The sequence below is a fragment of the Rhinolophus sinicus genome, chromosome 1 (assembly GCF_057876585.1).
Source record: "Rhinolophus sinicus isolate RSI-liver-muscle chromosome 1, RSI-T2T, whole genome shotgun sequence".
NCBI lineage: Eukaryota > Metazoa > Chordata > Mammalia > Chiroptera > Rhinolophidae > Rhinolophus > Rhinolophus sinicus.
This window is the reverse complement of record NC_142501.1, coordinates 31,591,432-31,615,838: the sequence shown is the minus strand read 5'-3', so window position 1 is coordinate 31,615,838 and position 24,407 is coordinate 31,591,432. Positions and strand designations below refer to the sequence as shown.

The 24,407-nt window shown below is 38.6% G+C and overlaps 1 protein-coding gene across 3 annotated transcripts in view; it reads right to left on the bottom strand.

Annotated features, from left to right (window-relative positions):
- Nucleotides 1–24,407, bottom strand: part of PTPRO (protein tyrosine phosphatase receptor type O) — a 200,197-nt gene that overhangs the window by 47,079 nt on the left and 128,711 nt on the right. For all 3 annotated transcript variants that reach the window (XM_019744758.3, XM_019744759.3, XM_074325980.2), the window contains 2 exons: nt 21,601–21,752; nt 20,316–20,436 (listed from right to left, as the gene is read on the bottom strand). In XM_019744758.3, the coding sequence (XP_019600317.3) occupies nt 20,316–20,436; nt 21,601–21,752 (273 nt within the window). The remainder of the gene's footprint in view (nt 1–20,315; nt 20,437–21,600; nt 21,753–24,407) is intronic.

Genomic DNA, 24,407 nt, shown 5'->3' with positions numbered 1-24,407 from the left:
AAAGCAAAAACTTGGGTAGAATTTAAAATTTACATCAAATACAGATGCCCAGTTAAATTTGCATTTCAGATAAACAAGTATTTTGCATTATTTTTAGTATAAGTAGCCTGAAGTAATATGTCTTAACATGTGCCATAGGAACACACTTATTTTTTAAAGAATTTTATTAAAAATATAGCTAACATACAATATTATATAAGTTTCAGGGGAACACCATAATTATTCAACATTTATATACCAAAAGAAATGATCACCATGATAAGTCCAGTAACAATCTGACACCATACTATGTTATCACAGCATTATTGACTATATTCCCTATGCTGTATATTACATCCCTATGAATTATTTGTTTTATACCTGGAAATTTGGACCTTTTATTCCCCTTCATCTTTCCCCCCTTTTAAATCTTTCAATTACAGTTGATGTTCAGTAGTATTTTATATTAGCTTCAGGTGTACAGCATAGGGGTTAGACATTTATAAATTTAAGAAGCGATCTGATCCCCCTGACTAGTCTAATACCCACCTGGCACCATACATAGTTATTGTTGATCTTTAACTATATTCCTTATGCTCTACCCTACATCCCAATAACTACTTTTTAACAACCAATTTGTACTTATTAATTCCTTCCCCTTTTTTCACCCGCATCACTAAACCCCTCCCATCTGGCAACCATTATAATGTTCTCTGTATCTATGAGTTTGTTTCTGTTTTGTTTGCTTATTGTGTTCCTTAGATTCCAAATATAAGTGAAGTCACATTGCATCTGTCTTTCTCTGTCTGACACTTCATTCAACACAATTTCCTCCAGGTCCATCTATGGTACCCCAGATGATAAGAACCCATTCCAATCCATGGCCGAGCAATATTCCATTGTATATATGTACCACCTCCTCTTTATCCATTTTTCCATCGATGGACACCCAAGCTGCCTCCACATCTTGGCTATTGTAAACAATGTTGCAATGAACGTATGGATGCACATGTCCCCTTGAAGTAGTGTTTTGAATTTTCTTCAGATAAATACCCTGAAGTGGGATTACTGGGTCTTTCATAGTCTCTTCTTATAGCCTTTGTTTTAAAGTCTATTTTGTCTGCTATAAGTATTGCTACACCAGCTTTTTATTGTTTTGTATTTGCATTTTTATGAAATATTTTTCCCATCCATTTACTTTCTGTCTCTGTGTGTGTTTTAATCTGAAGAGAATTTCTTGTGGGCAGTACGTGTAAAGGTTTCATTTTCTTTTCTTTTCTTTTTCTTTAAGAAGGACATTTAGAGGAACCAAAGTCCCCTCCCACCCGCACAAGTCAGGGCCTGGCATCACTTTACCCCAGGAAGAAGCGCCTTCTGCCTGCCTCCTTGAAATCAGGGCAAGGCAGCTCTACTTCACACACAGTCGGTCCAGAGAGCCTCTCAGTTCCCCCTTCTACCCCCGTTTACCCTTTCCCCCTCTTCCTTCTTCCTCTCTTCTTCACCCTTTATCCTGTTCCCCCTTCTAGCCCCTTCCCATTCCCCCCTCACACCTCCATGCCCTTCTACAAGGTTTTTCTGGCACTGGGTGGGGGACTATAGTAGGAAGAATGGGCCCTGAGTCAGAGGGGTCAGGTCTGAATGCCTATTATTGTTGCTGAACTTGGTTCTCCATTCATTCAAATAGACAATAAACAGGATATGCCTGGCAGGACTACTTTAAGGACTAAGTGAGATGTGTCAAGAGCCTGCCCCCTGCATCTGGGAGGTAACAATGCAGATTCTCAGTACTCCTTAGACTTTTCCTTGTCCTGTCCCAGTCCTAGCATCCCTATTTCTTCCCAGCTGGGGCTGGAAAGGTACGTAGTCCTTGCTATACAAAGAAAACGAGGTGCCTTTTGCCCCTAGAAGCTTTTTCAAAATGAAATTTCCCTACAGTTTCATGACTCCTGTTAACAAAAGATTGCTGCCACCAGTCTGATGTCAACAGGAGTGGAGAAAAAGGAGAAACTTTATACACATGAACAGTTCTCAAACCAGGGAAACACAACCTCTGATAGAAACCAAAAGTGCCAAGGTTTTGTTTTCTTATCCATTGAACCCTCCTATGTTTTTGACTGGAGCATTTAATCCATTTACGTTGAAAGTAATTGTTGATAGATATGTAGTTATTGCTATTTTATTATTCATAATTTTGATTTTTTCTGTCTTAAAGAAATCCCTGTAAAATTCCTTGTAATACTGGTTTGGTGGTGATGAACTCCTTGAGCTTTTTCTTGTCTGGTAAGCTCTTTATCTGTCCTTTTCATTTTAAATGGTAGCCTTGCTGGGTAGAGTAATCTTGGTTGTAGGTCCCTGCTTTTCATCATATTGAATATTTTGTGCCAATCCCTTCTGGCCTGCAAAGTTTCTGTTGAGAAAGCAGCTGAAAGTATTACTGGAGCTCCCTTATTAGTTACTAGTTGCCTTTCTCTTACTACTTTTAGGATTCTCTCTTTGTCTTTAATCTTTATCATTTTAATTATAATGTATCTTGGTGTGGCCTGTTTGGGTTCATCCTGTGTTGGTTCATCCTGTGCTTCCTGGACTTGTATGTCTGTTTCCTTCACCAGGTTAGGAGAGCTTTCAGCCATTATTTCTTCAAATATGATCTCAATCCCTTGCTTTCTCTCTTCTCTTTCTGGTACCCCTGCGATGCAAATGTTGTTATGTTTGATGTTGTCCCAGAGGTCTCTTAAACTCTCCTCATATTTTTGGATTCTTCTTCTTCTTCTTCTTCTTTTTTTTTCTGTTTCAGTTGGATCTTTTCGGCTATCTTGTCTTCCAAATCATTGATTTGTTCCTCTGCTTGATTTAGTCTGCTGGTGATTCCTTCTAAAGCATTCTTCATTTCAGTTATTGCATTCTTCACTTTTGACTGGTTCTTTATTTATGGTTTCTGTTTCCTTTTTTATGCTCACTTCTCTTTGTTGAAGTTCTCACTAAGTTCCTTGAGCATCCTTATAACCATGTTTTGAATTCTGTCTCTGGTAGTTTGCTTTTCTTCATTTCACTTAGTTCTTTTTCTGGATTTCTCGCCCATTCTTTTATTTGGGACACATTTCTTTGTTTCCTCATTTTGGCTGCCTCTCTGTGTTTGTTTTTATGTATTAGATAGATCTATGTTTCCCAGTCTTAGTAGAGTGGCTTAATGAGTAGGCTACCTGTGGAGCCCTGACACAGTCTTTCTGGTCACCTGCTCTGGGTGCTCCAGGAGTGAACCTTGTGTGGCTTGTGTGTGCTCTCCGGTTATAGTGGAAACTTGATTGCTACTGGCACATCAGTGGGTGGGATTCACCCTCCTGCTGAGTGGCTGTGGGGTTCGGTCATGTCCACAGCTTATGGGCTGCTGTGTAGGAGGTTTACCCCACTGTGAGATTTGCCCCAGTGGGCTCTGGTGCCTGTGAGACCACCCTCTGTATGTGCCACTTGTGGGGCTAATTGGGCAGTGCTCTGCTGTGGTCTGAAGTAAACCTCCAAGTATGTTGGTTCTGGGGACTCTTGGGAGGCTCTTCAGTGCAGGCCCAGGTCCGCTACTGCCTGTGACCAGACAGGGACTACCTGGTAGGAGCAACAAAGTGATCCAAAGTTGTTTCCTGTCAGTGCTATACCTGGAGGTATGTGAGAGAGGCCACGCTGCCAACCGAGGACATCTGCCACCAGTACCTGTCCTGGGGTAGCTCCACAGAAAGCTAGGACACCCTGAGGACTAACAAACTTTGATAGTTTGTCAAGAAAGAGTGCAATGCAAGTGGAGCTGGCTACTGGAGGAGAAAGTACCTCCAGTGTTGTGTGAGATGGGTAGGGTGGTGTCCCAGCAGAGCTCACCAGATCAGTCAGATTCAGATTTGTCCTGTGGGTGAGGCTCAACACAGGAATGGTGGCACACGTCTGCCAGGTGCACAGAAGAAGAACCCCTCACAGGGAAAATGGCAACTGTCCTCCAGCCCTTGCCCAGAAGTCCCTCACCTCAGTCGGCCCCCCATATGCCTCCAGCGCTCCCTGAGTCACCGTTCCTCCACTAGAGCCCTAGGTGAGTACCTGTAAATGAATGAGTCTGTGTGCAGGCTGTTTAAGAGGACTTCTGGGTTTCCTACGGACTTCCATTTCACCTGGATGGTTGGAATCCCCACTGCTTTTCACAGCCAGATGTCGTGGGGGCTCCTCTTCCCAGCACCAGTACTCCAGGTGGGGGAGCCTGGTGTGGGGCTGGCGCCCCTTGCTCTTCTGGGGTTGAGATAGCCCTTCTGATTCTCAACTGCCACATGGAGTTTGGGGGCCCTTTCCGTGTCTCTGCCCCTCCAACCAGTCTTGATGTGGCTCCTTCTTTATATTTTTAGTTATAAGACTTCTATTTGGCTAGACTTCAAATGGTTATCCAGATTGATTGTTCCATAATTTAATTGTAATTTTAATGTTTTCATGGAAGGACACAGGCACAGGGTTTATCTACTCTGTCATCTTGGATCTCTCTGGCATACTCCTTTTAGCCCATGTATTTCACCTCAGTGTACTCTTTCTTTTATTCTGATCATCCTAAGGTCAAGATAAAGTCTTGATGCCTTATCTTATGACTCTGTCTCTTGATGACCCATGCCTTCTCTGACCTTCTATTGCCCTTAACTATTTCCTATTTGATCTATGTGTGTGAAGTCCTGATTCTAGGAGTCCTACTAGATTCTTTAAGAACAGGGGCCATATTTTATAAAAAAAATTACACTGTTTTCACTTTGAATGAGCCACCTGTAGGAACTCATTATATCTTATCTATTAACAGATTTAAAACATAAATCAAGATTCATTAATCAGAGATATTAAGATTCAAGCCTCAGTCAAGACTAGACACACTGGGGTTGAATTTTGATAGTCTTTGCATTTTTATAGTGATCATGTTTATAAAAATCATCAGTTTTTGAATTATAAGTATTTTCAGTGCTCCAAGGAATATGACTTGTATACTGGAATAGGAGTTTCTTTTGGTCTGGTTGGGAATGTGGATGTAGGTGATAGCTAAATATTGCTTAGGTAGTTTCATATGATAGGGAATACAATGACACACAAAAATTTTTATAATGGTCTCTGTCTTCCTTACCTGTGTTCCCCAAAGTTCACATGTTGAAGCCCTAAGCCCCAGTACCTCAAAATATGATGGTACCTGGAGATAAGGCCTTTCAAGAGGTGATTAAATTAAAATGAGGCTGTTAGGGTGGGCCCTAATCTAATACGACTGGTGTCCTTATAAGAAGAGGCTATTTGGGCAAAGAGGCACCATAGATGAACAGGTACAGAGAAAATATCATGTGAGGAAACAACTAGAAAAAGGCCATCTAAAGCCAGAGAGAGACCTCCTAAGAAAACAAACTTGCCAACATCTTGAACGTGAAGTTTGAGCTTCTAAAACTGTGAGAAAATAAATTTTTGTTGTTTAGGCTGCCTAGTCTGTCATATTTTGTTATGCAAATGCTAGCAAACTAATACAGTCTCTTATTATTCAAAATATCAAATACAGTCTAGCTCATAAAGGATATGGAAGGATAGGAAGACCTTCTTCATGTTATAAAAAGTAAATGAGCTTTAAGATAATGTATATAAAATGCTTTATATAACATAAAAAGTCATGTAGATCTTAGGTATAGAACATCTTCTAATATATATTTTTCTATCTCTCTATATCATATTTTAAATCTTAACTTCTCCAAAATTTCTCTACTTCATAATGTCAGATTTCCTTTTGGTTAAAATAATTTCAGAGTCTATGATATTTGATGTGAGAACCTATGGGTACGTGTAAAAGAGATAGACTATTTTTATAAAATGAGGTATAGATATAGGGTGTTTGCTTTTAAATACTCTCTAAAAGCTTTCTAACATTGCTGGTGTTGTAATCAACTTTTCGGCCCTCTCTATTTCCTTCTTTTTTCTCCTATTCAATGCCTCTCCTATGCGTCTCCTATATGAGTTGGAAATCCCAGCTAATTTTATAAGGAAATCAAGTACCACTCACAGAGCACGGGCAGAATGGAAAGCCGAAAAGCTCTCTCTGCCATTTAATTTAGACTGGATTAGGAGGGGCTCAAGCTGTTGCCCAGTATCTCTGGAGAGAGAAGGTGACCTTGGATGAAGTACGAGCTAGTATCTGATTCTTATTCTCTGCTCTGACAGCAAATCTCTTCCTTTCCCAGGGAATTCCAAAGGGAGCCATGTGGAATATTTAGCCTTGGAGCAGAATAGAATATATTTATTATCTAAAATTCATCTTTCTCTGACAGTTATTACCTTGTTTCTAATGTTAATATGACCCATTAGTTTAGCTGCCAATAGAATGATGTTAATGAGGTCAAGATTATATCCATAAGGGCCAAGCAGATTCATTCACCCTATATTTTATATCTCTAAACTTGGTAAGTTGTTTTACAAATGTGTTAACATTGGTAATAAGGGGAATTTAAAAGAAAAACACTTTAAAAAATGATCGACATGGCAAAATCTATTTTAAATCCTTACCCTCATTGATAGCAATTTGTTAATATCCTCTTTGTGTACAAAGGATGGTCTTTAACATCTATATTATATGTCTTTAAAATCTATTTTTATTTTCCTCAACTCAGGCAATTCTACCTTAAACAGAGTCCATATAACATATTCGACTTGACCAAAGAGAACATTTGTGACTTAAGCAATGTAAACTGCATAAATTATGTTCAGCTTGGTTAAAAACACCATCTGCAAAAAAAAAAAAAAAAAAAAGCACTATTTGAAAGAAAAAAAAAGTAGAGAAATTATTGAGGATGAGTTAATATTAATATGCAATGAAATTAAGAAGAGGCAAATTTATATTGAAGAGCAAGAAACCTTTGTTAGACCTAAAGTTTATTAGGAATATCCTCTTGTTGACTTTGGGAGATTCTTTTCCAGGATAAATTTAATAAGTAATTATACCATTTAAAAAAAAAATTGGGAAATAAAAAAAAAATTCAGGCAACTATTTAGCATTAAATTATAATTAGGCCTTATTCATAAAGAAAACAAAGTTTTTTCAGGAATTAGAAATGCCTGTCATTTCCTTTAAATAAATTCTGTACGGCTTAATGATAGCGAATGTAATATCCCCTATGTGAGTCAGTGGGTGTGTTTATGGTTTTACCAGCTCATGTAACTTCTAAAGATTAGTAGAATTTTTCAGAAAAAGCTCTCATGTAACTTAGTTTTAAAACAAAATGTCTAACTTCCTCCTTTTTCTGGTTCCAGGAATATGTGATTTACTTAGCTTTTTTATTTAGTTAAGAGTTACATATTGTGCAATTCTTACAAAATGATTACTGCTTTTATTGTATCACTAATCTTGTTGCCTTTACTCTGAATTTAGTATGTACTAAATTCTAAAACTTGAAGGAAGCTTAAAGATTATTTAGTCCAGACCCACATTTTATAGATGAACCAACTGAAATCCAGGGACCTGAGCCACTTTTCTAAGGTAACATAATTTGTCTGTGGGACTAAGAACTGGGATCCAAGCCTCTGCACCTCTGGTTAAGAGTCCTTCCTCCACGTGGCTTCCTCCCTAAAAATATGGGTGTTTACTATTAAGTTCCATATTACTCTGGATGATGAGGCCTCCTGAAAAGTTCCTTTGCTCAGAAGATCAACTTATCCAGAGTGGGCACTTGCTTGTGTATTTAAATCAATGCCAAACATCACAGCCACTGCCCTGTGAGTCCATCATTCAAGTTCTTCCAATATATTGAAAAGAAACTTGCAAAACATGCAAGTCACTTTATGGTGGGCAGGAGAAATGCTTTTAAGGAAGTGCTCAAGTTGTGTGGCATGGCTGCGGGCAGCTGGGAAATTGCAGTGAAATTCAAAAGACCGCAATGGGAAATGGGGGAGATGTATATTGAGAGGAGGTATCAGTTAGCCTCAAGTTCAGGAATGGAGCTATGGAACGGTGACACGTCTGGCAGCCTAACTGAGAAACCAATACTTGCATCGGGATGCTGGCCATGCAGGTCTGAATAGGAGGAGTAGCACAGCAATTACGATCCTCTGCAAACCTAAGGAGTATGCACATGTTTATAACAAGTAAATAGAAAAATCTTCCACGAGCTCCCATCATCACTCCCATCTTACTCACCTACCCTCATTCATGCCCATATACTCTATCATTCATCATCACGCTACAGATTTACCCAGCCTCAGGCCACCCTCTCCGCTGGCACCCTGGGTCCCATCTCCTCTGGCCCAGTCAAAGACATCACTCTGACAAGTCTCACCTATAACTATTCTGCATCATCAATTTTTCCTGCTCTGTTGAATCATTCTCATTAGCTCATTGACAAGCTGTTTCCATCCACATAAAGGAAAAAGAAAAAAAAAGAAAGAAAAACAAAACAAAATCCAACCAAACAAATTAATACTCTTGGATCCTTTCCTTCAGCTTCTGCTCATTTCCTCTCCTCTTTGTAATAACATTCCTCAAAAGTTTTGTTATTCCAGCTGTCTTCAGTTTTTCTCTTCAATCTAGCTTGAACTTTCAATTATACATTTTTTTCCTCACCATTCCATCCAAACGCCTCCTCCCCAAATCACCAATGACTTTTGGGTTGCTAAGATCAGTGGTCAATTCTCACTCCTCATCTTACTTGACTAATCAGCAGTCTTGACAATTTGATCACGGCTACTCACTTAACTTTCTTTGTTTGGCTGTCAATACATCACATTTTCTGTGCCTCTTTTTATTTCGCTGGCCATTCCTTCACAGGCTCTTTTGCTGGTTCCCTCTCAGAACTTCCACTTCTTACAGTTGGAGTGCTGCTGGGCTTAGTCCTTGGATAGCATTCTTTTTTTCCTTATTCATTCCTCAGTAACCTCTTCCAGTCTATCTCCTGACTACCTTCATATTTATATTTCTAATCCTAAAGTGTCCAAGCTCCTACTGCCCGCTTGGTATCTGCTCTTTAATGTTTAATTGGTACCTTCCGATGATGACACATCCAAACTTGAACTTCTGATCTTTCCCCCAAACCTGCCTCTGCTATAACCTTTACCATCGATAAACAGCACCTCTAGCCTTCCCATTGCTCAGGCCCCAGATCTTAGCATCTCCCTAGACTTCTTTCACTCATTCATAAATAGCATCTAAATTCATTAACAGATTCTCTCAGTTCCACCTTTAAAATACAATTTTCGTCATCCTCATGACTACCACCTTGATACAAGCGAGAATCATCTCTTATCTGGATAGATCCAGTAGCCTCCTAACTTTAAGCTGACCATGTAATTTATCAAATGTCCAAATTATAATACTTTGGGGGGGGAAAGGGGTTGCTAAAAAGGATGACTAGCTTTTAACTGATCGATAACAGGGTGTAAACTGGTGTTTGAACAACTCGGATGTATGGCCATCTTATCTAACTTGTTTCCTGCTTTTACCCGCATCCCTGAATAGCCTAGTCTCACCAACGTGATCCTGTGAAATTTGCCAGGTCATCTGACTCCGCTGCTTGAACCATCCAATGAACAATGAAGTGTCATCTTACTCAGGGCTAGAATGTCTTTTCAAAAATCTTATATGATCTGCTCCCTTGTTACCTCTCTGCGTTCTTATCTATTACTCTCCCCCTTGTTCACTCCACTTCAGCCACGCTGCCTTCCTGACATTTTTGGAATTTGCCAGGCACACTGCAGCTTCTGAAGCTTTGCACCTGTGGTTCCCTCGGCCTACAGAATCTCCTCCCAGTTATCTGCTTGGCTCACTCCCTCCTTCGGTTTTTATTTATTTATTATTATTTTTTTTAATGTTTGGGATTTTTAAAAATTTTGTTTATTGGGGAATATTGGGGAACAGTGTGTTTCTCCAGGGCCCATTATCTCCAAGTCATTGTCCTTCAATCTAGTTGTGGAGGGCGCAACTAAGCTCCAAGTTCAGCTGCTGTTTTCAATCTTTAGTTGCAGGAGGTGCAACTCACTGGCCCATGTGGAAATTGAACCGGCAGCCCTGTTGTTCAGAGCTCGCACTCTAACAAACTGAGCCATCCAGCCGCCCCCTCCTTCAGGTTTTGACTGAAATATCACTTTTATAGTGAAGCTTATTCAATCCCCCACTGCAAAAATTGTACCCCTACCCCCATAACACTTCCTTTCCTGCTTCATTTTTTAATAACACTTATCAGCATTTGACATTCTATATTTATGTTTATTGTCTCTTTCGCTCCATTAGAATAAGGGTAGAAGTTTTTGTCAGTTTTGTTCATTTCTGTATCCTTGGCTTGTAGATTAGTGTGTAGCACATAGTAAATGCTAAATAAATATTTCTTGACTGACAGAATGAAGTAATTTTTTTAAAATACAGTACTTTAATTATTTTATTAGTTTCTTTCTGACTGGTGGCAGATATATAATTATTTCATTAGTTTTTTTCTGACTGGTGGCAGATATATATATATATATATATATATATATATATATATATATATATTTAAAATTTTTTAAAATTACGCTTTTTTTCCTTTCTCATTTCCTTCCTCCTTTCTTTACTCTGTGCTATATTGACAAAATGTATTCACTTTCTTATTTTATTTTATTTTTGGTGGCGGTAGGGAGGATAAAATGTTAGTCACTTTACTAGAAGGGGATTCAAGAAAACAGTATGGGTGGATAGGGAGGGAGAGGAACTTTAGGTTTTAGTATGCTATGACTCAACACTTAACTCACTTCTTACCAAAAATAAAGTCTGAATATACCCAAGTAACTATTTCCCAAACTGTAAGCTCAATGATTTCAACATAAGGATAAACAAATTTTCTCAATTGGGAGTGAGACCATGTGTAATGGCTGGGTTTTTATAAAGTTGGAAATTATATTTCATCAAAATGTATATAATTATTTGTAATCCACTGAAATATTATGAGAGAACAGATTCTAATGCCCCCCCTCAAATTCCTAACATCTGAAAGTATTTTAATTCTTTGTTGTCTATAGCCAAATTATATTTTAAAGATTTCTAATCTATTTAAAAACTTTCGTGACTGAGATTAAGAAAATCAAGTCAATGTCATTAATACTCAAATTCCAAAACAGGAACAGAAAACCACACAAATGGATGTGAGGCTCCTCCCTACTATGCTACATGTGTCAACAGAAAAATAAAGTTTTTAGAAAAAAATACACCCCAAATCCAAAAACAACATACACAACAGAGGGATTAAAAAAAAAAAAAAAAAGAAAACTGGATCCCTGTTCTACACCCAGGTTCAACAATGAGTAAAGTGGGTCAAATTCCTCTACGTTCCAGCTTGCTCAAATAAGGACATTGCACAAAATTATCTCCAAATCTCTCTCAGGACTCAGAAATTATCTGATTACTTATCTTGGACTTGCCTGACCACATTCATGGTCAGGATAAGGCTGAAGTTGGAGAATGCTAGTGTAGACATTCTGTGTTTTGGCTTCCTCTCACCTCATTGGCTGTTCATTCTCAGTCTCTCTTGCTGTCTCCTCCTCCTCTGCTCAGGTTTTCAATACTGGGGTGGTTCTTCTAGTTTAGACCCAGGTTTTCTTTTCTCTCTTTCTACTTACTACTTGATGATCTTATCCAGATACCCCTAAATTTATATTCCCAGCCTACAATTCTCCCCTGGTCTCCATAGACTTACATCAATAATCTCTTGACAATTGCACTTGTATGTTTTCTCAATATTTTTATGTCCAAAGAAGAAGCCTTGGTTCTCATCCTTCCCCAAATTTACTCCTCTTTTAGTTTTACTAGTCTTTCAGCCTTGTTGAATTGTACTACCATCCACCCTAGTTGCCCAGGAGCAAAGCCCAGATGTCATTCTTAATTTCTCTTTCTCTCATTTCCTCTTTGTACTCCATCAGAAAATCCTCTGGACACAACCTCCAAAATAGTGCCTGAATTCTATCTACTTTTCTCCATCCCCATTACTTCCACGTTAGTCAAAGTTACCATTATTTCCTATGGCACTTGTTTGAATTAGAATGCCGTTTTTTAGGCTAAAGACAAATACTCTCTTCTTTTTCCTTTTTTTTAAATTTATTTTTTAAAATTAGTTTCAGGTGTACAAAGCAATGTAATAGTTAGACTTAGTCACTCTACCTTCATCGTTGACCCAATAATCCCTTCTCTCTTGAGCAACCAGAGAAATTATTTGAAATTTAAGTCAGATTATTTCTTTTAAATTCTCTAAATGGCTTCAAATTGCACTCAGAATAAAATCTCAACCCCATGCCATGCAAATCCTGCATAACCTGACCTCTGCCGAGCATGCTCTGTCCCAACCTTTTCATGGCTGCTTCTTGTTATTCAGATATCTCCTTATTGCCTCCTCAGAAAAAGCTTTTGCTCCACAGCACTCTGCACCACACTATCCTGTTTTCGTGCTCTACAACACTTATTACAATCTCCTCCCTCACTAGATCATAAGCTCCTTGTGAACAGCAAGTGAAAGTGGCCCTTTGGATTCATTACTACAAGTAGTCTGGCCTCTGAGCAGTGCAGAGAAGGTTGTCAGTATATACAGAGGGTGCCAAAAAAAATGTATACACATTTTAAGAAAGGAAAAAGCTGTATTAAAATTGTAATATTCAATATATACCAATAACAAAAGATGAATACAAGTCACATTTGACTTCTGCAATTACAAGAGGTGCTCAAAGTGGTTACCATCAGCGTAATTTTAATACAGTTTTTTCCATTCTTAAAATGTGTACACATTTTTTTGACACCCTCTGTATTTGGTAAATGAATTAGTGAATGGCTATTCTATTACCCTAGAGCTATTTTATGATATTTCTAACACTTTCTCATTCCTATTTCTTTTCCTTTCTTTTTTTAAATTGGAAAAGTGATTCTCTAATATAAACATATCAAATTCTTCTAAGTTTGACTGGAGTTTTAGGAAGATTTATAAAGATGAGAAGTTATGCCTGTTTGCTAGTTGAAGCCACAGTTGCATGCAGACCAATGAGTCCTCGTAAAATGACAAGTCTTAGTGCATATTTGATTGACATTTGTATTGACTGCCAAAGGGAGCTGACATCACATACCATCATAGTATCATGAAACTCTTGGCAACCTAAAATTCGTAATAGGATGACTGGCTCAAAGTCCTGAAAACAGCAATACTATTGGTACATGTCATCTTGTGGATGTTTAATGATGACATAATAATTGAAAATTCTTGGCAACTTTCTTGAGAGCTCTCCACCCTTGCACATGCCATCTTGGATTAATTTATATTATACTGGATTCATTGACAGTCTGACATCTTTCCATAGATGTAGATCTTGCCCTCCCTGATGGCAAATAGAGCCATTCCAAAGAGGCCTCTGTCACAGAGAAATTGACTCAGAGTTAGTGCAACCAGTTTTGGTCCTAGGTTCAACAACAACATTCTGATTCAAACAAGCCCTGAAAATCTATGTGCTGAAGTTGTAGTTTTCTGTAAAGTGGAATTAATTTGACTTCTACTGTGCCAAATGAATGCTGTAAAGAAACATAAAAGGAATAGAATGAAAGTTATGTGAAAGAAAAAGAATAATTGCAATTCAGTTATTACTGAAGGAAAATGTTTTCATCTCTCTGAAAAGTGAAACTTATTTTGGTTAAATTTTTTGTTTTTTTTTCCTAACCCTAACCCTAACCCTAACCCTAACCCCTACCCCTAACTCTAACCCTAACCCTAACCGACCCCCTCCCCCTCCCCTCCCCCTCCCCCTCCCCCAGCCCAGCCCTAGCCCTAGCCCGTCTCCGTCCCCGTCCCCGTCCCCGTCCCTGACCCCGACCCCACCCCGACCCCTAACTCGATCTCGAACTAAATCTCGAACCTGAACTCGAACTCAAACCCAAACTCGAACAAAAACTCGAACTTGAACTCGAACTAAAACTCGAACCCGAACCCGAACTCGAACTCGAACTAAAACTCGAACTCGAACTAAAACTCAAACTCGAACTCAAACTCGAACCTGAACTCGAACAAAAACTCGAACAAAGACTCGAACAAAACTTGAACTAAAACTCAAACCCGAACTCGAACTCAAACTCGAACTAAAACTCGAACTCGAACCCGAACTCGAACTGAAATTCGAACTCGAACTCAAACCCGAACTCGAACAAAAACTCGAACTCGAACTCGAACTAAAACTCGAACCCGAACTCGAACTCGAACTAAAACTTGAACTCGAAATCGAACTCGAACTAAAACTCGAACTCAAACCCGAACCCGAACCCGAACTCGAACTGAAAATCGAACTCGAACTCGAACCCGAAGTCGAACTCGAACTCGAACCTGAACTCGAACTCGAACTAAAAATTGAACCGGAATTCGAACAAAAACTCGACTAAAACTCGAACCCGAACTCGAACCCGAACTCGAACAAGAACTCGACTAAAACTCGAACCTGAACTCAAACTAAAACTCGAACAAAACTCGAACTAAAACTCGAACCCGAACTCGAACCTGAACTCGAACAAAAACTCGAACAAAACTTGAACCCGAACTCGAACTCGAACCTGAACTCGAACAAAAACTCGAACAAAACTCGAACTAAAACTCGAATCCGAACTCGAACTCGAACTCGAAATAAAACTCGAACTCAAACCCGAACTCGAACCCGAACTAGAACCCGAACTCGAACTCTAACTCGAACTTGAACTCGACTAAAACTCGAAGTAAAACTCGAACAAAACTCGACTAAAACTCGAACCCGAACTCGAACTACAACTCGAACCTGAACTCGAACAAAAACTCGAACAACACTCGAACTAAAATTCGAACCCAAACTCGAACCTGAACACGAACAAAAACTCGAACAAAACTCGAACTAAAACTCGAACTTGAACTCGAACCCGAACTCGAACTAGAACTCGAACCTGAACTCGAACAAAAACTCGAACAAAACTCGAACTAAAACTCGAACCCGAACTCAAACTCGAACTAAAACTCGAATCCAAACTCGAACTCGAACTCGAACTAAAAATCGAAAAAAACTCGAACTAAAACTCGAACCCGAACTCGAACCCGAACTCGAACTCGAACAAAAACTCGAACAAAAACTCGAACTAAAACTCGAACTAAAACTCGAACAAAACTCGAACCCGAACTCGAACTCGAACTCGAACCTGAACTCGAACAAAAACTCGAACAAAACTCGAACTAAAACTCGAACTTGAACTCGAACCCGAACTCGAACTAGAACTCGAACCTGAACTCGAACAAAAACTCGAACAAAACTCGAACTAAAACTCGAACCCGAACTCAAACTCGAACTAAAACTCGAATCCAAACTCGAACTCGAACTCGAACTAAAAATCGAAAAAAACTCGAACTAAAACTCGAACCCGAACTCGAACCCGAACTCGAACTCGAACAAAAACTCGAACAAAAACTCGAACTAAAACTCGAACTAAAACTCGAACAAAACTCGAACCCGAACTCGAACTCGAACTCGAACCTGAACTCGAACAAAAACTCGAACAAAACTCGAACAAAAACTCGAACAAAAACTCGAACAAAACTCGAACTAAAACTCGAACTCGAACTCGAACTCGAAGAAAAACTCGAACAAAACTCGAACTAAAACTCGAACCCGAACTCGAACCCGAACTCAAACCCGAACTCGAACAAAAACTCGAACAAAACTCGAACTAAAACTCGAACTAAAACTCGAACAAAACTCGAACCCGAACTCGAACAAAAACTCGAACTAAACCTCGAACAAAAACTCGAACTAAAACTCGAACCCGAACTCGAACTCGAACTCGAACTAAAACTCGAACAAAATTCGAACTAAAACTCGAACCCGAACTCGAACTCGAACTCAAACCTGAACTCGAACAAAACTCGAACTAAAACTCGAACCCGAACTCGAACAAAAACTCGAACAAAAACTCGAACTAAAACTCGAACTAAAACTCGAACTAAACTCGAACTAAAACTCGAACCCGAACTCGAACTCGAACTCGAACCTGAACTCGAACAAAAACTCGAACAAAACTCGAACTAAAACTCGAACCCGAACTCGAACTCGAACAAAAACTCGAACAAAACTCGAACTAAAACTCGAACTAAAACTCGAACAAAACTCGAACTAAAACTCGAACCCGAACTCGAACAAAAACTCGAACTAAAACTCGAACAAAACTCGAACTAAAACTCGAACTAAAACTCGAACAAAACTCGAACCCGAACTCGAACAAAAACTCGAACAAAAACTCGAACTAAAACTCGAACAAAAACTCGAACTAAAACTCGAACAAAAACTCGAACTAAAACTCAAACTAAAACTTGAACAAAACTCGAACTAAAACTCGAACCCGAACTCGAACTCGAACTCGAACTAAAACTCCAACAAAACTCGAACTAAAACTCGAACCCGAACTCGAACTCGAACTCGAACCTGAACTCGAACAAAAACTCGAACAAAAACTCGAACAAAACTCGAACTAAAACTCGAACCCAAACTCAAACCCGAACTCGAACAAAAACTCGAACAAAACTCGAACCCGAACTCGAACCCGAACTCGAACTCGAACTCGAACTAAAACGCGAATAAAACTCCCACCCGAACTCGAACTCAAACTCGAACCTGAACTCGAACTAAAAGTCGAACAAAAACTCGAACAACTCGAACTAAAACTCGAACCCGAACTCGAACCTGAATTCGAACTCGAACTCGAACCTGAACTCGAACAAAAACTCGAACAAAAATTCGAACAAAACTCGAACTAAAACTCGAATCCGAACTCGAAATAAAACCCGAACTTGAACCCGAACTCGAACCCGAACTCGAACTCAAACCTGAACTCGAACAAAAACTCGAACAAAACTCGAAGTAAAACTCGAACAAAACTCGAACAAAAACTCAAACAAAAACTCGAACAAAACTCGAACTAAAACTCGAATCCGAACTCGAACTCGAACTCGAACTAAAACTCGAACTAAAACTCGAACCCGAACTCGAACCCGAACTCGAACAAAAACTCGAACGAAAACTCGAACTCGAACCCGAACTCGAACTCGAACCTGAACTCGAACAAAAACTGGAACAAAAACTCGAACAAAACTCGAACTAAAACTCGAATCCGAACTCGAACTCGAACTCGAACAAAAACTCGAACCCGAACTCGAACCTGAACTCGAACAAAATCTCGAACTAGCACTCGAACCCAAACTCGAACTCAAACTAAAACTCGAACTCGAACCCGAACTCGAACCCAAACTTGAACCTGAACTTGAACAAAAACTCGAACAAAACTCGAAGTAAAACTCGAACCCGAACTCGAACCCGAACTCGAACCTGAACTCGAACAAAAACTCGAACAAGACTCGAACTAAAACTCGAACAAGACTCGAACTAAAACTCGAACTAAAACTCGAACTCGAACTAAAACACAAACTCGAACTAAAACTTGAACTCCAACTAGAAATATAACTCGAACTTAAAACTCGAACTTAAAACTCAAACTAAAACTCTAACCCAAACTCGAACCCGAACTCGACCAAAAACTCGAACTAAAACTCGAACCCGAACTCGAACTTGATCTCGAACTAAAACTCGAACCCGAACTTGAACTCGAACTAGAAATAAAACTCGAACTCGAACTCGGTCTCGAAGTAAAACTCGAACCCGAACTCAAACTCGACCCCGAACCCTATCCTGAACCCGAACTAGAACTGAAACTCGAACTCGAACCCGATCTCGAACTAGAACGCAAACCTGAACCCGAACCCCGAACCCGAACCCTCGAACCCGATCCCGAACCCGAACCCAAACTCGAACCCAAACCCTCGAACTCGAACCCGCACCCTCAAACCCTATCCAAAATTTCTAAACCCGAACCTAACCCCTTTCCTATGAACTTTGAACCCCAAAAAAAGCTGAAAGCCAGAAACTTAAACACAATCCCGAAACCCAAACCCCTAACCCCAAACCCCTGGACTCTGTACTCCAAAACCTGAATCCAAATGTGAACCCTGAACCCAAACCTAAAGGCCAAACACCAAAACTGAATCCGGAACCCCTGAAACCCGAAAATCAGTACCCAAAACCCAAACACAAACAAAACCACCAAAAACGAACCTTGAAACAGAATCCCAAAACCATAAACACTATAACCCGAACCCTGTACACTAAACCCCAAAATCTTGTACCCGGAAACTCAAACCAGAACAAGAGACACGAAACCAAACCAAATCCCTAACACCAAACACAAAGCCCTAAACCTCAACCACGAATCCCTGAACCCCCAAACCTGAGCCCTGAACCCCAAAAACCGTTACCCCAAAACCAGAGCCAAAACACAATCCCTAAACAGAGCCTGAACCCGAAACCTCTATACCCTAACCCTGAACCTGTGAACCCCAAAATCATGTACCCAGAAACTCAGAACAAGATCACCGAAACCAAACCCAAACCTCTATACATGATCCAGGAACCATGAACCCCAAAACCTGTACCCTGAACCCCAAAGACCTGTACCCCAAAACAGGACACAAACACAAACCCCAAAATTAAACCTCAAAATGGAACGCTGAACCCCGAAACCCACACCACTAGCCCGAACCCTGAACCCCTATCCATAAACCTAATACCCAAACAGCATCCCCCAACCCAACCCCAAACCCTGAAACCAAACCCAAACGCTGATACCTTAACCCGAAGTTGGAATCCCTGAACCCCAAAACCTGAACCCCGAACACCGACACACACATGGACCCAAAACGGGAACCTGAACCCTGAAACCAAACCTCAAAACCAAACACGAAACAACAAAAGAACAAGAAAAAAAATGAGAAACAAAAACTCATAGACACAGACAATAGTTTAGTGTTCACCAGAGGGTAAGGGGAACGGGGTGTGGGGTGGGTGGGGAGGGTGGTAGATGAGGGCAAGGGTGATCAAATATATGGTGATGGAAGGAGAACCGACCCCGGGTGGCGAACACACAGTGGGCTCCATAGATGATGTAACTTTTATGATTTGACTTTTATGAGCTGAGTCAGACACAGTATAAATTAACAGATATCCGGAACAGTGATGTAAGATGCAGGAAATGTTTTGAAAGTATTTTTATTGCCATTCCATATAGCTTTAATTTTTTAAATATAAAAATGAGATCTCTGTTGTGAAAATTACATATCAAATTGAAAGGCATTTATTTTTGTGTTGCCACTGCCTCAAGGGTCCATCACACAACTTTTTGCCCGTCCATCTTCTTTTGCCTGCTGCTGATTATAGAATATCATCTTTGAGGCCCTTTGAACTATCAGAAACTAAATGTATCCCTCAATACATGGTAGATTATTGAATGTAGAAGATGTGTTTTGTGTTACATAGTCACTTCCTAGTTGTATTTCATAATATAATTATTTTGACAGTATACTATACATAAATTTCAGCTTATTTTCAAGGATATCATACTCTCCTTATTTTCCCTCATCCACAGCCTATTATTCTTCTTGGCATGTTATCTCTATTTTAATTAAGGCTATTTCCCTCTTGCTTTCATTAGATGCCAATAATGTGTCGTCCGTTATTACTCTAATTCTAGGTTTTATTCTAGGATTCATCTATACCTATGCTTGCTCAGTTATTTATAATTAATCAACATGAGTTTGTTTATTCCTTCATTTATTTTTATACTTCTTGTATAGAAGAACTACTGATGGTTTTACTTCTTATAAACTCAAACTTATTTGCTTTAATAATGTGTAGTCATTAGGCAATTTCATTATGACTTTTAGAAGAGTTGTATCTGAACACACACATGGGGAATCCATATTATTTTATTATAAATTATTTGTCTTTTATCTTGAGTTTGTATTACAGTTAGGACATTATATCAAATTCAAAATATCAATATGTGGGTTATTTTGCCTATGGATTTTAATTGAAGATATTAAAGGGACCATTATGTAATAGTTATATGAAAAGGGAATGGCATCTAATAGGGTTGAGTGTACTGCAGTAGATAATCTCTAAGGTCCTTCCATCTCTCCAATTTTGAGACTCCTTGGTTTCTCTAAACTTACTCTGAATGGTGAACACTCCTGTCTTCCAAAACAGTAAACATTGCACTCACAGAAACTTATACTTAAAGTTGAATGTACTCTTTTGGTAGTATAAACAACTATTTTGCACGTATAAAAGAGAGAGAGCCATTTTTCTGTTATTTCATTGAGTTGAGACGACCATGCTAAACCAAGAGACACAAACACTAGTTCTCCCAGCATGATTATTTACACACACACACACACACACACACACACACACACCCTTCTTACCTAGCTTGACAAGGCGGAGCATGGAGGTATTACTCCCTCTTTCAGTGCAAGCAGTTACTGAGAGATTGTAGATATCTCCTGGAGGGAGGCTGAGAATTGCAGTCATGACATTGCGTGTTACCTACAAGATCATCAAAATCGAGGGTTTAAACTTCTAGTGAACTTGAACTAGAATACCATTCCAAACAACTATAGGGCTATCACAGACATACCTTCTATTCTGTGCTGCAATCTACAATGGTTACAACCTTCCGGATATGTTATTTCCTCTGAAAAGGATATGAATTCCTCAACTGAGCCAAATGCAAGGTAGCTCTAAATGTGCATAATGCATATCAAAATATTTTGCAGTTAATTCCCTTGTTTGGAATAGGTATTACTCTAACATTTTTCCTCATGTTAGAAAAGGCAATTGCTGGGTTGCTCCTGATAGGTACGTTTTTCAGCCTTAGCTAAGACACTCAGAAGAATCTTAGCCATATCTGTAGATATCTGGCTTCTTAACTAATTACTGTATTTCCCAGCCTCCCCTATTGCTAGAGGGGACCATGTGACCCAATTCTGACTAGTGGATTGTAAGTAGGAAGTCACATGGGCAACTTATAGTTCTCTTTACACCCCGTAAGTGCTGAGCTTCCGTGTCCTCTCTTTCCCCTTCCTGCAGGCTGGAATATTAATGTAATAATAATGAAGGTTCACCTGTGCAGATGAGGACTACATATAGTGACAGCTGGAGCAACAAGAGCGAACGGTTCTGGACCTCTAGACTATCCCTTACAGCAGAGGTGCCCTGATAGTCCTGGGCTAGTATAAGAGAGACATAAACTTTGATTTTCTTTGAGCCATGATCTTTTTAAAAGAAATATTACAGTCATTTAGTCTGTATTCTAATACAGTGTCAAAGAGCTTAATAAATCAGGAGAAAAGTAATCAGTATTCCCAATGTACCCAAATATTTGGATTTTGGAATATACAGAGAAATTATTGAAATTTAATAACTGTGCTTTTCTTGAAAATATTCTGAAAAAAAGATCAAATTATAACTTTAAATACAGGAAAAGTCAGTAGTTGCAACTATTACAGCTCACTAGTAAAGATTAAAAGGTAAACTCCATGAAAGAAGGAATTTCATTTTTGTTCACTCTCCTATCTCCGGAGCCTAAAACAGTGCCAACTGATATAGAAATATTTGTTTAATGTCTCAATAAATGTCTGCTTAATGGTTTTCCATAGTTTATGCAAATACATATTCAGATGCCCAACACCGGGATTCAAAGAAACATACGCTCTTTTTAATTTTCTTCTTTCCTTCTGCAAAAACCATCCAGTGTAGCATTCTGGAATGGGAGAGGTCAGTTGTGTTATCTCCATATGTCCAACTGATGTATAACAGACTGTTGAAATATTCCACAGAAGTGATTTCTGGAGCAACTGGGGCTATAAAGGAGGAAAGAGGAGCACTTGACTATAAGAGACTACTAATAATTAAAGTAGTTACCAATAGAACATGAAATCCCAGATAGAGTTAAAGAATTAAAATTCACACCACATGATGGTCCTGGGAACTCCTGGGTCTCTAACACCATAGTGAAAAGTGTTGGTACAAGGAGCTTGTTTCATGGGATCCCACCTGTTTGGCTCAGACACAAGACAGCCCCATCTGACCTGAGGATATCAAGGTCTTTATACAAAATTCACAGTTATAATATTCTTAAAATGTTCACTTGTTTGGGTATGCTTATTGCAACAATAAATTAGTATTATTAGGTATTGGTGAACTTAGTTTCAAAGAAGTACTGGAAACACTGGAGTCCTGTAAATCTTTTTCATTGTGGTGCAGCAAAGATGTTTATGAGAATAAAGGTCAGTAGGATCGATGAGTGGAGGGACAGAAAATAAACATAATTTCCATATAATAACAAGGCAGTATCACTGACAGTGTCTAGTCTAGGGCTTTGCAGAAGGTAGGCTCTTAATAAATGCTCCTGAAGCAAGTATTAAGGGAAGAAAAGAAAGGACTTTTTATGATGCTACAATGCTAAATTATCTCTAACACTAAAGATATTATTTTATATTCTTACACATTTAAACTTTAAAAAATTTCCCAACTAGGGAGGAGAGCTCATCACAAGATTTATAATATATGAGCTGTGAAAGCATATGTTGATTCTTTTTAAAATAACTGATAATTCTGAATATTTTAAGAAACAAATACACCACTGAATTAAAATTCCATGTGTATGGTGGTTTGAAGACAGGCAAGTGTTCCGTTCCATAACATAGCATAATTCCAAGTAAAATATTTGGAGAATTTCTATGAATCATAAAGAATTATTTTCTTTAATATATTCAAAATAAACATTCATAACATAACTAATCTTGAAATAGCAACAATAACATAAACCCACATTGTAGTTCAGAATAGTCTAATATGGAATAATAACCCTGGCTTCTTTATAGCTTCTTAATATATTCCTACACACTTCACATATATATAAGTACCTATGCTTATGTTTCTTCAGAGGCTATTTTCTTGTGTTCTAATTCTAGTGAGGATATGTTTCCTCTAGTGAGGAAACATATTTAAAATTGGAAACCCAGAAGTATATATCTCCTCCTCATAGGTATGAGGTGTTCAGATTCTTATACTCCGTGTTGTTACTCTTAAATCCAGAATATTTCTGAAGGACCACAAGATGTCACTACTTGCTTATTAAACATTATCTGATTCACCAGTATAATTATGAACTTGACTTTACCTAACAAAAATAGTTAGAATTGAGGTCGTAATAAATCACACCTTATTCAAATATTTTGTTCCTGTTTCCTTTTATACCACACAATTTGGCAATTTGGGTCACAATTAAAAGCATAGGAAAGTAAAGTATGAGATCCTTATTTGCTTTAAAATTGAATTGAGAGAAGAAAGGTAAAAGAATGAAAGCTAAAATTTTAACTAGTTTTAAAAATAAGTATAAAAATAAAGCTCAGCTACCATTATGTTTTAATGGTGATTTACACTGTATAATTTAATTCTCACATTACCCTGTGGGGTACTATTATGTCCATTTTATAAATGTGAGAACTGAGACCACCTGTATCAATATGCTTAGATATGACTGTGGACCAACAGTGTCAGCATGACTTAATAGTTTGTTCCAGGAAAACGTAAGAAATTACCAAAAATCAATTTATTGGAGGCAGCAGACTGCTCACTCAGGCATATAGCTTGCTTTATTAACTACAGTTTACATATCCAGAATTGCTTTGTTCACCTAAACTGTCATATCACACTTTTTGCCTAGTCCCAATCAGTTCCCAAATTTGAAAGACACACCTAAACCACCTGAGTCCAGAACTCCAAATCCTGTTACTATTTCATTTCCAATGTTCCCCTTCTAAGACCCTGAAATGACTGCCAGGGCTGTGTTCTGCCTTACTGCAGTGAATTCTAACGCACTTAGTTTTGCTGTATTAGCCAGTTGGTAGGAAATATTTTGAGTTTTACAGCTGTGAAAATAGAAGACCAGAATCATTAAGATAATTTGCTCAAAGCCAGAAATTAGTAGAGCTAGGTCTGCTCAATCAAGTGTTCAGATGCAAAGTCTGGGCTTTATCAAGACACTGCTCTGCCTGAGAAGGAAAGAATATTCTCAGAGAGTTAATCCCAATAAAGCTAAACTGTATGAATTATTGATACAGTGAGGTTTAATTATAATTAAATATATGGTTATTAAAACAGTCAAAAACATAACACAGGGATTGTTTATAATTGGTATTTTCTCCTTTTTTGAACTAAGGGAGCTGGTAAGGAAAAGTGATGAACTGTATAAGTTGATTGTGTAAGAATTCACATGATTAGTTTCTTTCCATTGTTTTTTAATTTATTAATTTCAACACAGCAAAGCTAGATGTCCAGTGAGAAAAATTTGCAAAAATTATTCTTCATTTAAAATTATTTTTCTCCTTTCTTTTCTCAGTACAACTCTCATTACAGTCTCATAATCCAAGAAAAGTTCTTGGAAAATCTTAGTTCAAACAACCGGGGTTAATGTCTCTGATGAATTTCCCCTTTACATTGCTACCTCTGAC